The 16,831-nt window shown below is 44.0% G+C and overlaps 1 protein-coding gene across 6 annotated transcripts in view; it reads right to left on the bottom strand.

Moving 5' to 3' along the window:
• The window catches only part of FBXL2 (F-box and leucine rich repeat protein 2), a 193,916-nt gene that overhangs the window by 133,246 nt on the left and 43,839 nt on the right, over positions 1–16,831 (bottom strand). For 4 of the 6 annotated variants that reach the window (XR_012157458.1, XR_012157459.1, XM_073333074.1 and 1 more), the window contains exons 1-2: positions 11,293–11,403; positions 5,695–6,201 (exon numbers count right to left, since the gene is read on the bottom strand). The exons of 1 other annotated variant lie outside the window; for it this stretch is intronic. Coding sequence is in view for 3 of the 5 variants with exons in the window: in XM_073333074.1 (XP_073189175.1) it covers positions 5,695–6,201; positions 11,293–11,295 (510 nt within the window). In the remaining 2 variants the exon portion in view is untranslated. Of the gene's footprint in view, positions 1–5,694; positions 6,202–11,292; positions 11,404–16,831 lie in introns of those variants that run through there. One more of the 6 variants, XM_073333077.1, reaches the window with a different exon arrangement.

Here is a 16,831-nt window from a genome sequence, read left to right on the forward strand (position 1 = left end):
GGGGGGAAGGACGCATCCAAACAGCTCTTCCCCAGTAACTAGTATTAGTTTGGTGGTGGTAGCGGCCAGTCCAAGGACAACGGGTGGAATATTTTGTACCTTGGGGAAGTTTTGACCTAAGCTGGTAAAGATAAGCTTAGGAGGTTTTTCATGCAGGTCCCCACATCTATACCCTAGAGTTCAGAGTGGGGGAGGAACCTTGACACCCCTAGAGGTGGTCCTTTCAGAACAGGAATCTGAATGAGCAGGGTAGTGTGAACCTTGCACTCCCACAACCCATGGTTGTGACATTATCTGATTAAAATATGACCATGTAGATCATTATATGATCATTGTTATATAATTGCAACATCTCTTGTACAAAGTATGTCATGTAAGGTGTCGATGAAAACTTATGATTTGCTGAATGATTGTATGCATGTATCATTTTTGTATCTGAAGTTATGAATATTGACTATGTACCTGCATTTCAAATATGTTTGTTCCTGTGGTAATACCCACAAGGTAATTTACACACAGTCTAGGCAGCACATTGTGAATGGAGTATTCAAGTTAATGGCCCATCAACAAACGCAATGGGCCATAGTAGACGCCTATCCCCACCTAATGGGCTTTCCTGTGGAGGATTCTAGCTAAAATATGGGTAATGGCTCTGCTATGACTCATTGAAGCATGCAAGGACATGTGACTAGATCATGTGATACTGAACTCCATCTCATGCCTGTACTTTTCCACAAACTGTGCTGAGGGCTTTGCTTGGAACAATGAGTTTCCCTCCAAATGGCAAAAGCTAAAAGGCACGGGAAACAACTCCATTTTGCCTCTTTCCTGTTCTGATCTCTGGACTATGGACTCATACTAATGGGAGCATTCTAACCAAATGACTGAGGACCTTCCACTCATCTGAAGCAACCAGAGACTTAACTTGAGCCAGCAGTTTATGCATCACTGCTTCAATCCTGATCTAATAACTTTGCAATTGTTGTATGTATTTGAGTCCCTTAACCAATTTTAGCTCTCACTTCTTTCTTCTTATAAATAAACCTTTAGATATTAGATACTAAAGGATTGGCATCAGCATGATTATTGGGTCAGATCTGAGTTATATACTGACCTGGGTATGTGGCTGCTCCTCTGAGAGCAGAACCCCCCCTTGGTTGATGAAATTGGTTTTAAATAACCACCCATCATTAAGTCATATCTCTAAGGAGGCTGGCTAACAAGTCAGAAATTCAATGTGGTGAGATAGAAGTTTACTTTTGTTGCTGGTTTAGTATACCATATGGAAGAATAACCACCAGTTTTGGGTTGTGCCTGCCCTCTTTCTTAGCAGTTTGTCCTGAATTTGGTATTCTCAGTTGTGACCCACTGAAGCACAGTCACAACGGTATACTCATTCTGCCTATAATATAATGGCCCTCAGTTACAAGGGCACCTTTTCATAATCACAGAGAAATCACAAAATAGAAATTCTGACTGACATCACTGGGAGCAGGATCAGACTCAAGCTTTCAAAAAATATTTTTAAAACACTCCAACAAAGGTAAGAAATTGAGAATTGGAGGAAATGCACAACTTTTATGTAACTTTTTACACAGTTGACCTTTGTCTAAATTCCAAGGCTCTGAATGGTAGAAATAAAAGATCCTAGTTATTCTTGCCCTAACCCCAATATAAATAGAGACAAGTTTCAGAATTGCAAGCACACTAAAATATTATATCCCTTTACATTTGACTAGCATTCCTATTCCACAGCAAACTGAAGTCATAAAATGGAAGGAGATTTTTTCCTTAGTGAAGCTCTGACCTCAGTTATCAGCCTCTAAGGATATCTACACTACAGAGTTTTTTTTGACAAAAGTTATGTCGACTATCAAAAAGCGCTATAATTTTATCATTGTATGTTCACATTACGCTCTCTGTTGGCAGAGCACGTCCACACTTGGTGCTCTAGCATCGACAGTGAGAGCAGTGCACTGTGGGTACCTATCCCAGTGTGCTACTTGCCACCTTCTGCAGCTAGGACTTGTGGGAAGACAGAGTGGATTGCATGACATTATGGATGTTGAGTCAACGTCCCATGATGCATATTTTCTGTCCCAGCATTCCAGTCTTCTGACTTTTTTTAAAGCATTTTTCAATGGCCCCTGTTTATGGTGTGCCCGCCATCTCTGTATGAAAGGATGGATCCTGCACTGCTCTCTACTGTTGTGGTCACTGTTATTAACACATCACAGATGGTAATGCAGTTAATCATGAGCTACCAATCTTACCAGGAATCAGAGTTGCCTGACCTGCTTTGTGCGATGGAAAGAAGCAACACCAGATTACTTTTAGCATTCATGGAGCAGCTGCACACAGTGGACATCGCTTTTGGGCTCAGGAAACAAGCACTGAGTGGTGGGACTGCATTGCTATGCAGGTCTGGGATGATGAGCAGTGGCTTCAGAACTTTTGAATGCAGAAAGCCACCTTCCTGGAACTGTGTGTGGAACTCACCCCAGCCCTGAGGCACAAGGACACCAAAATGAGAGCTGCCCTTTCAATGAAGAGGCATATAGAGATCACTGTGTGGAAGCTGGCAACCCCAGACTGCTACCAGTCAGTCACGAATCAGTTTGGAGTCAGGAAGTCAACTGTGGGGGCTGCATTAACACAAGAGTGCAGCACCATTAATCACATTCTGCTAATCACATGACTCTCTGCAAAGTGCTCTGAAACAGTGGATGGCTTTGCAGAAATGGGATTCCGTAACTGCAGCAGGGCAACATATGGAATGCATAGTCCAATTTTGGCCCTGGACCATTTTGTGACAGAATATGTCAATAGAAAGGGGCACTTCTCCATGGTATTGTAGGTGCTTGTGGATCACACGGGTGTTTCACGGATATCAATGTGGGGTGGTCTGTGAAGGTGCATGATGCACACGTCTTCAAGAACATTGGCCTCTACAGAAAGCTGCAAGCAAGGGACTTTCTTTCCAGACCAAAAGATTACACTGGGGGGGGATGTTGAAATGTCCATAGTGATCTTGGGATACGCAGCATACCCCTTACTCCCACAGCTCATGAAGTCTTACAGGGAAACCTGGACAGTAGCAAGGAGTGCTTCAACAACAGGTTGAGTAGGTGCAGAATGACTGTGGAATGTGCCTTTGGCAGATTAAAAATGTGCTGGTGCTGCCTTCATGCGGGTTAGATCTAAGTGAGGAAAACACTTGAATGGTCATAGCTGCATGCTCCATAATCTTTAGGAGGCTAAGGGTGAAAAGTTTGCCCTGAGTGGAGCTCCAAGGCGTATCACCTGGCTGCTGATTTCGAGCAGCCTAATACAAGGGCTATTAGGGCGGCACAAGGAGGAGCAATTCGAATCAGGGAGGCTTTGAGGCAACATTCTTACAATGAGCACCAGTACTCTGCTTTTTCTATACAGCAGTCTGCCATGCATCATTAAGCTCAGTCATCTTATTTGGCCTAGCACTTGTGATGATTCCTGACTGGGATTTGTAGTAAGCAAATTATTAGAATCCATGTATATGTTACCAGCAGCAGCAATCACTACATGTAGGACACAAATAAAGATTGGTTATCTTTCAGAGAGTTTGTTTTTATTAAACACCAATTAACTCACACGAAAGGGTTGGTGGGAATGGAGGTAAGAGTGCTGAGCAGTGGAGGCTCTCATAGCTGTGCATAAATCCAGCTATCATTTTGGAAGGTGTCTCAAGGGCTGGAGTGAACAGGATATCGAGATGTTCGGGGAAGTTGCAAGGAATGTATGGGAGGAGTTTGGGGAGGGTGTGGAAAACAGTTCTGTATAGGCTGAAGGGGGGAGGAGGGGTGAGCATGCATCTATTCTGCCTGGAGTGTGATTAGGGACTTCAACATCTCTGTTTGCTCCTCTATCTCTTATCTGCTCATGGGCCTTTCAAATGCACTCCTCACTATACTTTCTATCCCGTCTTTCCATTTCTCTCAATTCCATGGTGCTCTCTTTTTTCTAACTCGGAGGATTGGAACACCTTTCTGAACATGTCCTCCTTGCTCTGTCTTGGTTGCTTCCTTATCTGGCAGAGGCGCTCTGCCAGTGTGCAGGGGGTTCCCTTGAAGGCCACATCTGCAGAAGCACAAGAAAATTCACAGAAGCATGATTGTTAGTTCACTCACAGCACTGAATCATTACAGTAAAATACACCTCTTAACTTATCACTTTCTCTCCGTCCCTTGGCATGCACACATCTCAACGAACACCCTAAACTCTCACAGCTCTTCGGAGACAGACCAGTCCTCGCTTACAGACAGCCCCCACAACCTGAAGCAAATACTCACTAGAAACCACACACCACACAACAAACACACTAACCAAGGAACCTATCCTTGCAACAAAGCCCGATGCCAACTCTGTCCACATATTTATTCAAGTGACATCATCATAGGACCTAACCACATTAGCCACGCCATCATGGGGCTCGTTCACCTGCACATCTACCAACGTGATATATGCCATCATGTGCCAGCAATGCCCCTCTGCCATGTACACTGGCCAAACCGGATGTCTCTACGCAAAAGAATAAATGGACACAAATGTGACATCAGAAATCATAACATTCAAAAACCGGTAGGAGAACACTTCAACCTCTCTGACCACTCAAGAAAAGATTTAAGGGTGGCAATTTTGCAACAGAAAAGCTTCAAAAACAGACTCCAACAAGAAACTGCTGATCTTGAATTAATATGCAAACTGATACCATTAACTTGCGTTTGAATAGAGACTGGGAGTGGCTGGGTCATTACACATATTGAATCTATTTCCTTAAGTTAAGTATCCTCACACCTTCTTGTCAACTGTCTAAATGGGCCATCTTGATTATCACTACAAAAGGTTTTTTCTCCTACTGATAATAGCTCATCTTAACTAATTAGCCTCTCAGTTTGTACGGTAACTTCCAACTTATCTGTATGTATGTATGTGTATATCTTACTATATGTTCCATTCTATGCATCCGATGAAGAGGGCTGTAGCCCATGAAAGCTTATACTCTAATAAATTTGTTAGTCTCTAAGGTGCCACAAGTACTCCTGTCCTTTTTGCGGATACAGACTAACACGGCTTCTACTCTGAACCCTAAACATGGTGAGTTTGGCCTGGGTGGACATTCAAAATGGGGCAAGGGTGTTAGTGATGCTTTCAGGGGATCAGTAAAAGCGACTGGGGACAATATTTTAAATTCTGCCACCATTTTCCACAGGCAGGGGTCACTGAAGCTGATCTCACTCCCGAGGGTGAGCAAAGATACATCTACCGCACGTGTCTGGGTTCAGACCCAGTCCCTATGCTGCTCACCTGTGTGCTGCTTTGGTCCCTGCACAAGCAATTGCAGAGTGGCACAGGAAAGTTTCCTACAATGGGGGAAGGAGCAAAGCAGCTTTCCCACGGAACCTTCAGCAAAGGATCACCAAGTACCCCCAGAAAAGTTTCCTAGAGATCTCTCTGGAGGGTTCCCGTGAAATCTCAGTGTGTATCAATACACAGTTCACCACACTGCTTAGCTGCGCAGGGAAATGTGGAGCACACTGAAACACAGCTAGTCTTGTAAATTTCTATCCCTTCCTTCACCCACTTCTACAGTATTCAGAGCAAAGGACAGCTGTACGCCATGTAACCAAACAGCATCAACTCAAAAAGATTACTTACCAGGGTCTCCGCTCCTGCATCATGCTTGCCGGAGACTGAGTGCTGGGACTGGCTACACCCCTCCGGAGTAGGAGAGTTCCTGACCCACGTGGTACCGGACCACCCTGCAGTGGGCTCCACAACGTCCTCCAACTCCATCTCCTTGTCCACAACTTCATCCTCGGGGTTAGGTCCACTGTCCTCTGTCTCCAATCCCACCAAAGTGTCCATGGGCCTCTTGGAGGTAGAGGTGGGATCATTGCAGAGGATGGCGTCCAGCTCCTTGTTGAAGCGGCAGCTCTTGGGTGCAGCAGCGGAGTGAAGGTTTGCCTCTCTTGCCTTCTGGTATGCCTGGCTCAGCTCCTTTATCTTTGCTATACACTGCACCGTGTCCCAATCATAGCCCTTCTCACACAAGCCACAAGAAATCTGCCCATAGGTATTGAAGTTCCTACAGCTGGAGCGGAGCTGGGACTGGACAGCCTCCTTTTCCCATATACCCAGCAGATCCAACAACTCTGCAGTGGTCTAAGTGGGAGAGCGTTTGCCACATGGAGCTGCCGTGGCCAGCTGGGAAGATACGACATGAGCTCTCCAGGCCAAGCAAACAGGAAGTGAAATTTCAAAAATTCCCAAGCCTTTAAAGGGGGGAGCGGTGGATGCTTGTTTGCCCAGCTGCAGGGCAGCAGAGTTCAAACTGCTGACCAGAGTGGTCAGGATGGGCATTGTGGGACACCTCCTGGAGCTATTTACAGCGACAAAACCATGCACGGTGTCTACACTGGCACTTTGTGGACAAAACTTTGTTGCAAAAAGCTCTCTCTCTCTCATTGAGGTAGTTTTATTTTGTTGGCAAAACAGGAGAGTTTTGTCACCAAAAGTGGCATTGCAGCTTGTACACCTCCACTGTTCTGGCATCAAAGCTTTCTTTTGTCAAAAAATCTCTAGTGTAGACAAAGCCTAAGGCCATGTCTACATTACAGTAGCAGCACTATGGTGCTGCAGCAGTGCTGCTGTAGCATAGATGCTTTCTACATCGAGAGAAAATGTTTTCCATTGATGTAGGCAATCCACCTCCCAAAGAAGCAGTAGCTATGTTGGCGGAAGACTCTTAATCAATCTAGCTGCATCTATAGTGGGGTTATATCCACCTAACTATATCACATGGGGCATAAACTTTTCACAGCCCTGACTCATGTAGCTAAGTTGATCTACTTTTCAGGTGTAAACCAGACCTTAGAGACAGAAGTCTGGAATACTGACTGAGTTTAGCAATTATGCAGAGCTCCTGATGGCTGCTTATTGATTTAGATTTTCAGGACAGAACTGGTTAGCCAGTTTATCACTAATAAAATCCAACAGAGAAAAAAACTTCTTGTTTCAGTCTGAAACAGGATAGGAAAAAAAAAACACACTGGGGCAGGAAATATTTTTCCCCAATCAAGAAGCATCTTTTCACAGAAATTCAGAAAGTGATATTTAAAGCCTTGTGTACTCCCACACAGTTTTTTTCCTAAAGGCAAGTATACTGTAGACAACGATGGGAGATGACGTAACCACATGAGGAGTCAAGGTGACAATAAAAAACAAGTTGCACCCTGAACCTTAAGAAGTGTTCAAAAAATTAAAAAGTAATATAAATTCAAAGTGGCACTTGGCAACTGTTGGATTACTCTATTGTAAAGCAGAACACCACACAAAACTGTCCTTTGTAAATGTTGGTCCTTATCTGTGTCTTGATTGGGCTTTTACCTTTCCTTGTGCTCCAAAGAAAGAATGGAGGAATCTGACTTTAGCCCCTCTCTAGTAATGGCCAGAACTCTGCTGGGAGCATTATTATCTAGAATCAGGAACAGTAGAGCTCCAATAAACATACTGAAAACCTGTGTTTTCTTTTAAAGGGATTATGCTGATCTGACATTGTCAATCAACTCCTGAGAAACCATACCCATGAAGTAAGTTAGTACTCAGAGCAGCATTCAGTATTTAACTTATAACAGCATGTTATTCAAGTGAGCGGTCTTCCACACTGGAGCACCTTCATGCCTCCCAATAAGGTGACGTAGGTTAAGGTCAAACTCCATGTATAAAAATGATAACTTTTATTCCAGATTTAGGGTTAGATTCCACAGCCACTGAACTCTGGAAGCCATTGAAATAATTTTGTTATTGATTTAAAAGCAGCAATTCTGGCAGAGAAGTCATAGTCACTAAGAGAGAGAATGTATATATAAACTCACACACTTGCTATGCATATATTCTAATATATTCCCCCCCAAAACAAAACATAAATCGTATCTTTAAAGCACAGATCTAATGGCAAAAAATTTAGTCCCAATGTACAAACACACTCAACTGTTTTATAGTTCTTTAAATCAAAGATAGCCCATTAAGATATGTTTGTTTTATTTGGGGAATGACAAGTAATCTACCAAAAACGAGTCGTAAATTACAAATCTGTTTTAATTTCCTATTTCAGCTTTTAAAATGGGATATTATTCTCAAATTATAACAAAACCTCAACAATTTCCCATTTTACAGTATTTGGTTTGATTTTAGCAACAGCAATTTGTTAATGTTTTGAATCTTTTTAGATTCAGCTGATTAAATTGAAGTCACACTAACTGCAATTAATAATTTTGATCATCTAATAGTCAAGCAAGGGTTGCATGATTCTAGAACCTCTCTTGCATCTGTTATCAGATTCCATTAGTTTGATTTTCTATTCTGACCAATAATGATAAATTGAGTAGACTAAAATTAAAAACTTATGTACACCTGAATCTGGATTTCAAATATTTGAAGATATTTCCATTGACCGTTCAAGAAACTTTATAAGTACAAAATGAATACTTGTTATGGTATCCAGTTTCAGAAGCAATCTGCACCAGAATGCTGTTCAAAGGGACTATAATAATCAAATCCCAAGGATCAAAAATAGTCTAACATCAACTTCAGCTGCATGAAAACATGCCATTTGCACATCCTCTCACATTCATAGCATTTTACAATACTGAGCAATGGATCAGAGAGCATGCTTTGTTCTTCATAAGCAATCAATAAAATATTGCACTCTTTAAAAGAGAACTTTTTAAAATATCACTAAACTCCAACTTTGCATGAGTTAAAACAGGAAAGCTGGATTACGTCACTATTTCAGATGACAACTGGAAAAATCAGTTTTACAAAATGCATAAGTACTCTCAGAACAGGGAAAGTAATTTTAAATAGGAAATAAAAAGGTTATTAGAAACAAACAGATGTGGCATTTCACTAGAGAATGAAATTAGAAATCTATGAGAAATATGTATTGTAAGGAATGTACATGAACTGAGTGGCTAATTGGCTGCAAGAGCTCCAAGATGAATCATTATGAAAAAACTCACTAATTATGAAATCCATCTCACTCAACTCTTTGTTATCTTCCTTTTCTGTATCCAAAAACTCACATGAACAAGGGCAGAATTATTGTACATCTAGTTAACAAGTTATACCAAGTTATTGACTTTTAGTTCACAAAGCACCTGAAAGACTGCTAATATTCACCACTTGAGTGATCTAAGATTACCATTCAAAACAACACTGCTATAATTCTGAAATTAGTGTTGCTTTTCTAGACCAAGCTAAAAGAGCTGCTGTGTATCAGTGGAAATCTGACTCTGGCTCTCATTTAAAAAAAAACACACACACAGCTTTCCACATTTAGCAGCCCTACCTTATCTCAGACTAACTCTAAAGGCACTTCTATAGCCCTAATTTACTTCCCTTTTACTATTTTGCAGGGAACATCATTGTTTCATCATTTTAACACCTGGTGTTAACTGGTCAACATAATTTCTTGCTCATTCGATTTAACAGCAAACTATTGAAATTATGCAGATCTGAAAGAAAGTGGGGAAACAACAGCCTTACTTGTTATAATCTTTATAAAGAGAATGGTCCATGTAAAGGTGTTCACACAGTGACTACTGGAAAATTAAAAACAATATATTCCATTCATTAATAGACCTTTTTCATTAGCCTTCCAATTAAAAGTATGGGGCTGCCCAACAACTAGACTCAAATTAGAACAGCAAGAGGGCTTATCTAGCATCATTAACTTGATTTCACCTGTGAACTACATTGCCTGTTTACTTTCCAAATCACATGTCTGTTGCAATGAGACTGCAAAAAACTTTTAATTAGAACCTCTACCACCAGCAAAGAGGGAAAATCCCTTACGACATTCTTCAAAGAAAGTCTATAATTGAATCTCAGTAGCTAGAAGGCATCTACTTACACAATACATTCATTTATACGTTAACGTTTTATTTTCAAAATCTTAGTTTTCCCTACATTTAGAAGATGAGTTGTGCCTATTTTAGACTTATTTGGAAGCACTCCATCAATGCAGCTCCTCTGTTGGAAGTGATAATGAAACACCAGTGTAGACAGGACACATTTTTCGAGGGGGAAGTGGAAGGGGTGCACATCAGGTCATCGAATACTGCTCTTAGCAGCACTACATGAAATGGTAGGAAAAGTGTCAGCAAACATCTGAAGTCTGTCTGGTAGTGGTGTAATGGAGATTTCCAAATCAAACCTAGCGTAAAGAAGGCCTCCACAATTAACTGTTTTCCTCCCAGAAACAAAAATGATTACACAGAACAGTGTACTGCAGCCAAAGGAAATCTCCTTTTTTCCCCCCCAATAGCTTTTTATTTTTTGTTTCTTTTAAATGAATACACATTTAAAATGTACAGACTAGTAGCAGGGTTGGAGAGAAGGAAGAGAGGATGGAAATGCTTGGGTGTGGAGGAAAAGGAAAGAAACCTTTCACCAGTTATCACTAACTAAAAGCCCTATAGAGAATCAAAGGCAACAACATACAAGATACATCCACACCTCTCTTCTTCCTAGAGCTCCTCCTACCATTTAGATTTTTCACACATATGAGGACATTACAGGATTATATACAACCTCTGTGTATATACCACATTTGATTAAACCTGTACAGATCTCTCGTTATGCAACCTTCTGCCTTAGAAGACAAGAGTATCCTCAAGTATATCAAAGAATGGCAGAGTTTTGCTCCCCTTCAACAGGAAGCAACCACAGTGAAAACAACTGAGGTTCAGGATCCCTTCCAGGAGTCAGTAGAAAAGGGCTTCATACTCACACCTTCCTCCTCAAACACAGAGATACATACCACAGTGCACACAGCCCTCCCAGGACATAAACATACTCCCATTCCCTTCCCTCCTACTCACTTACCGCAACCCCTTCTCACTCACCCCTGGCTCCTCCCCTCCCCCCCAACACCCCTCAGCCTTCCCCGCCACACCCCTCAGCCTTCCCCCCCTGCACTGTACCCCTCCCCCCACCTCCCCTCAGCTTTCCCCTCCCACTTCCCCCACACGCCTCAGCCTTCCCCCCTGCACTGTACCCCTCCCCCCTCAGCCTTCCCCTTCGCACCACCCCCCACACGCCTCAGCCTTCCCCCTCGCACCGCACCCCCCACCCTTCAGCCTTCCCCACCCTTCAGCCTTCCCCCTCGCACCGCACCCCTCCCCCCAACACTGTGCCTTCCCCCCAGCCAGGGCGCTCGAGCCGCGGAGTGGGGGGAGGGAAGACACTCACCATGGCAGACGCACTACGGCGGGGCCGGTTGTCCTGGTGACAACGAGCCCAAAGCAGCCACTGCCAGGTGCAGCGTCTGCGCGCGCAGCCGAACCCAGTGGGCGAGCCTCGTGGGGCACGTGACCGGGAACACCCCTGCTGATTCGGCCCATCCCCTTCACGTGACCCGAAGGGGCGGAGAGGGGAAGGGAGAGAGGGGTGGGGTCGGGGTGTCACGTGCCCACATCAGAGGTCACGTATCCGCGGGGAGGCGGAGCCCGAGGGAGTTGGGCGGGGCGGGAGAGGACACGCGGCTTGAATGCAGGGTGGCCGGCGGGGCAGGCACTCTGCTGGCCGCAGCGCCCCCTAGAGGTCTCTGCAGCTCGCCACAATGAGCCGCTGCGGGAGGGGACGCGCCACGTCTCATAGGCGCTAGGCAAAGGAGGCGCGGGAGTCCCAGAGGCGAGCGCGTTCCCGGGCCAGGCGCACGGGCGGTTTCTCCCTGTCCCCGTGAACCTGGCACCTTGTGCCCGTGTAATCCTGTACCAAAGATGTGTAACAGCAGGGGGCCTGTTGGGACCTCCTTTGTGCCTCGCCAGGATTTCCAGGCGCCTGCCCTCCAAGGGTTTTCACTCTCAGGATTTGAAAGAGACCCTCTAATAAGCAATGTAGGGGTCTCCCCCACGGTAGGAAAGATGGGGGCTGGGGGGAGGGAATATCTTTTATTGGACCAACTTCTATTAGAGAGAGAGAGGGAGAAGCTTTTGAGCCAAAAACATCACTTCACCGACCCTCAGCACCTTAAGATGGCTCAAGGGCTAAGTAATGACAGGATAGTGTGGGTACCCTATGCATAAAACTAGCATTAAAGCCTATGATAACATTCCCGTAGGACCCTTGCACCTTACATCCATTTGGTGTCCTTGCAGGCATCTTGCTAGGGCCTAAAGTCTGAAATCTGGGAGATGAGGCTGGTAGAGACAATAGGTCTTAGCAGGTGTTGGTCCATCTTGACCTTTACATTTTTAAGAAACAAAAGACCACAAAAGAAATACACGAACTCACTATTCCCACTTAGGAATGGATTTTTATTCATTCCCTTTACATTAATTAACAATACAAATAGTTTTGTATACACTAGGCCAGAGTCCATAGGGAAGTAGCCTGTGTAACCTTTGGATGGGCTAGAGTTCATTTCATTGCCCTTCTCTAGAGCTTAAAAATTCCAGCTAGGGTTGCTAATTTTCTAATTACACAAACCCAAACATCCTTGCCCTTCCTAAGGCCCTGCCCCACCCCTTCTCTGAGGCCCTGCCCGCATTCACTCCCCCTGCCCTGTCGCTTGCTCTACCCCACCCTCACTCACTTTCACTATGCTGGGGCTGGGGGGCAGGAGAGGGCTCTGGGCTGAGGCCGAGGGGTTTAGAGTGTGGGAGGGGGTTGGGGTGCAAGAGGAGGTGAGGGCTCTGGCTGGGCAGCGCTTACCTCAAGTGGCTCCCAGAAAAAAACGGCATGTCCAGCTCCTAGGTTCGTGGGCAGCCAGGCAGCTCTGCATGCTGCCCCTGCCTCCAGGCATCACCCCCGCAGCTCCCCGGCCAATGGGAACTGCAGAGTCAGCGCTCCAGACAGCACACAGAGACCCCCTAGCCACCACTTGCCTAGGAGTCCAAGGGACGTGTCGGTCGCTTCCAGGAGTCGCACGGAACCAGGACAGGTAGGGAGCTTGTCTTGGCCCCGCTGCGCCACAGACCAGACTTTTAGCAGCTTATTAAAATCTCCTGGATTGCTTTCAATAGCCACAGGGAGATCAATGCTGATTCCGATAGACTCCTGGCCAGTCCAGGAGGGTTGGCTACCCTAAATCCAACTCCCATAGAAAAGCAGCTGCAGACCCAGAATTTAGCCTAAAGAAAAGGAGTACTTGTGGCACCTTAGAGACTAACCAATTTATTTGAGCATAAGCTTTCGTGAGTTACAGCTCACTTCATCGGATGCATACTGTGGAAAGTGTAGATCTTTTTATATACACACAAAGCATGAACAAATACCTCCTCCCACCCCACTCTCCTGCTGCTAATAGCTTATCTAAAGTGATCACTCTCCTTACAGTGTGTATGATAATCATGGTGGGCCATTTCCAGCACAAACCCAGGGTTTAACAAGAACGTCTGAGGGGGAGAGGGAGTTGGAAAAAACAAGGGGAAATAGGTTACCTTGCATAATGACTTAGCCACTCCCAGTCTCTATTCAAGCCTAAGTTAATTGTATCAAATTTGCAAATGAATTCCAATTCAACAGTTTCTCGCTGGAGTCTGGATTTGAAGTTTTTTTGTTGTAATATCACAACTTTCATGTCTGTAATCGCATGACCAGAGAGATTGAAGTGTTCTCCGACTGGTTTATGAATGTTGTAATTCTTGACATCTGATTTGTGTCCATTTATTCTTTTACGTAGAGACTGTCCAGTTTGACCAATGTACATGGCAGAGGGGCATTGCTGGCACATGATGGCATATATCACATTGGTGGATGTGCAGGTGAACGAGCCTCTGATAGTGTGGCTGATGTTATTAGGCCCTGTGATGGTGTCCCCTGAATAGATATGTGGGCACAGTTGGCAACGGGCTTTGTTGCAAGGATAGGTTCCTGGGTTAGTGGTTCTGTTGTGTGGTATGTGGTTGCTGGTGAGTATTTGCTTCAGGTTGGGGGGCTGTCTGTAGGCAAGGACTGGCCTGTCTCCCAAGATTTGTGAGAGTGTTGGGTCATCCTTCAGGATAGGTTGTAGATCTTTAATAATGCGTTGGAGGGGTTTTAGTTGGGGGATGAAGGTGACGGCTAGTGGCGTTCTGTTATTTTCTTTGTTAGGAGACTTCTGGGAACTCTTCTGGCTCTATCAATCTGTTTCTTCACTTCCACAGGTGGGTATTGTAGTTGTAAGAATGCTTGATAGAGCTCTTGTAGGTGTTTGTCTCTGTCTGAGGGGTTGGAGCAAATGCGGTTGTATCGCAGAGCTTGGCTGTAGACGATGGATCGTGTGGTGTGGTCAGGGTGAAAGCTGGAGGCATGTAGGTAGGAATAGCAGTCAGTAGGTTTCCGGTATAGGGTGGTGTTTATGTGACCATCATTTATTAGCACTGTAGTGTCCAGGAAGTGGATCTCTTGTGTGGACTGGACCAGGCTGAGGTTGATGGTGGGATGGAAATTGTTGAAATCATGGTGGAATTCCTCAAGGGCTTCTTTTCCATGGGTCCAGATGATGAAGATGTTATCAATATAGCACAAGTAGAGTTAGGGGCGTTAGGGGACGAGAGCTGAGGAAGTGAAAGAATTCAGCCTAAGAATTTTCAGCAAGGATTGCACAGGGTCAACCTCCCTCCCCACATTCAAATCTCCAAAAGAACAAAAAGAATTAAGTATCAACATTATAAATCTTAACATAAAGAAAAAAACAAATAATAATAACAATGTTTACAACATATCATGGCTATTATCTTCAGTTATACATAAACTTAAAGAAAACTAAATATAAACAGGTCAGTCCCCACAGAAACACAGTGAGAAGAAACTCAGAGTTCCCAAAAGTTTTTGTTGAGCTCACTTGAGTCTCAGTTAGAGTCTTTGATCACCAAATCTATACAATCTGCTGAGTCAAAAGAAAAATCTTCCCTCCATTTGCTTGTAGGAATCTTCAGCTGCAATCCAAGCAGACTCTTCCACTTCCTCTGCTGAAATCACTGTTAGCCAGTCAGCTAACTGATTATCAACCACTCAGTTATGTGTATATATATATATATTTTTAAACACCTGTTACAAGAAAATACAAAACTGAGAGTAGCAAAATATAAATGACTCTGTTGCCGGCACCCAGTGCCGAGAGGCAAAACAACAGCAGGGGTTGGTTCGCTACCCGGTGTGCTTCACCCAATAATCACAACGGGGTGGAGAAGCAGAAAAGTTTATTTGACGCTTCAAAAAGGTACAGGGAGAATAGAATCTCAAATCCTGCACACAGAGCAAGAAGTTACACAGGCTTTTATACATCCTTTCTTCAGCATACTTTTCCAATAGCAAGCTGCCCTAAGTATCCATATAGCCAGCCAATCCAGTTACCAGCTAGTTCCCTTGTTTTTTGTATAATTTGTTAAACTATACATAAAGCTGCTTTATTCAGCATTGTTCTTCCATATCTGCCCTGTTTGGCCTTGTTTAGTTTTGTTGCAGATCCTCAGCATAACTGCTGTGAGTGCCTCCCAGGCGGGGGGGCCAAGGACACTTGGACCTAGTACACAGAGCTGCTGCGAGTGCCTCCAGGCGGGAGGGGGTGGGCCAAGGACACTTGGGCCTAGTGCGAGGGGGCTTCATCGACACTCGTGGTCTTCCATCCCCTTGAGTTACCTAGTGGCCATGCCCCAGTGTCCCCACCAACTCTTTCCTTATTATCATATTAAAGAGAAGTTGGTGAATCAGACTAGCTGAGACAATTTAACTAAAACAGTTTGGCTAAAATCAAACAACATTCAAAGTGTACAATTAAAATAAAAAATGAATTTTCCCTCCCAGTTTCCCCTTTCTATAATTAACATTGCCCATGCTTTCCTGTTGGAGGGTTAACAATAATCACTAACCTACTTCAAAATGCATCAGAGTTAAGGTAAACAGCCTGCTTTCTACTCCTGGGTTCAGCTTCTCTCAACTCGCACAGGGCACATGGCCTTTTGCAAAGTAGCTGCCTTGATTACTTGCCCTCATAGAGTCTGATCCCAGCAACAGGGAACCTAGTGGAGCATATCCAAAACCACCATACCCAATTCCAGCAACTTCTGGGTGTGGAGTCCTAAGTCTGCCTAGCAACAAAGACCCAGACACAACTCAGTCCTACCCAGCCTCCCACCATAGATATCTTAAAGAGATATCTCCCTATTAAGCACGTGGGTTACACATGCACACACCATACAGCTACCTTTCTAAAGCCAATCTCTTGTTTTCCAGAATCTGAATTTTCATTTAATAGATTCATAGATTCCAAGATCAGAAGGGACCATTGTGATCATCTAGTCTGTCCTCCTGTATAGCACAGGCCATAGACCTTCCCTAAAATAATTCCTAGAGCAGATCTTTTAAAAAAAGATCCAGTATTGATTTAAAAATTGTGAGTGATGAAGAATCCACCATAATCCTTGGTAAACTGTTCCAATGATTTACTATCCTCACTGTTAAAAATGTACCTTATTTCCAGTCTGAATTTGTCTAGCTTCAACTTCCAGCCATTGGACTGAGTTATACCATTGTCTGTGACTGCTAGATTGAAGAACATATTATTAAAGTTTTGTTCTTCATGTAGATAGTTATAGACTATGCTGAAGTCACCCCTTAACTGTCTCTTTGCTAAACTTAATAGAATGAGCTCACTATAAGGCATATTGTCTAATTCTTTAATCATTCTCATGGATCTCCTCTGAACACTCTCCAATTTATTAACATTCTTTTCTAAGTGTGGACAACACAATTGGACACAGTATCCCAGCAGTCACACCAATGCCAAATACAGATGTAAAATAAC

This window comes from Lepidochelys kempii, chromosome 2, assembly GCF_965140265.1.
Source record: "Lepidochelys kempii isolate rLepKem1 chromosome 2, rLepKem1.hap2, whole genome shotgun sequence".
Classification (NCBI taxonomy): domain Eukaryota; kingdom Metazoa; phylum Chordata; order Testudines; family Cheloniidae; genus Lepidochelys; species Lepidochelys kempii.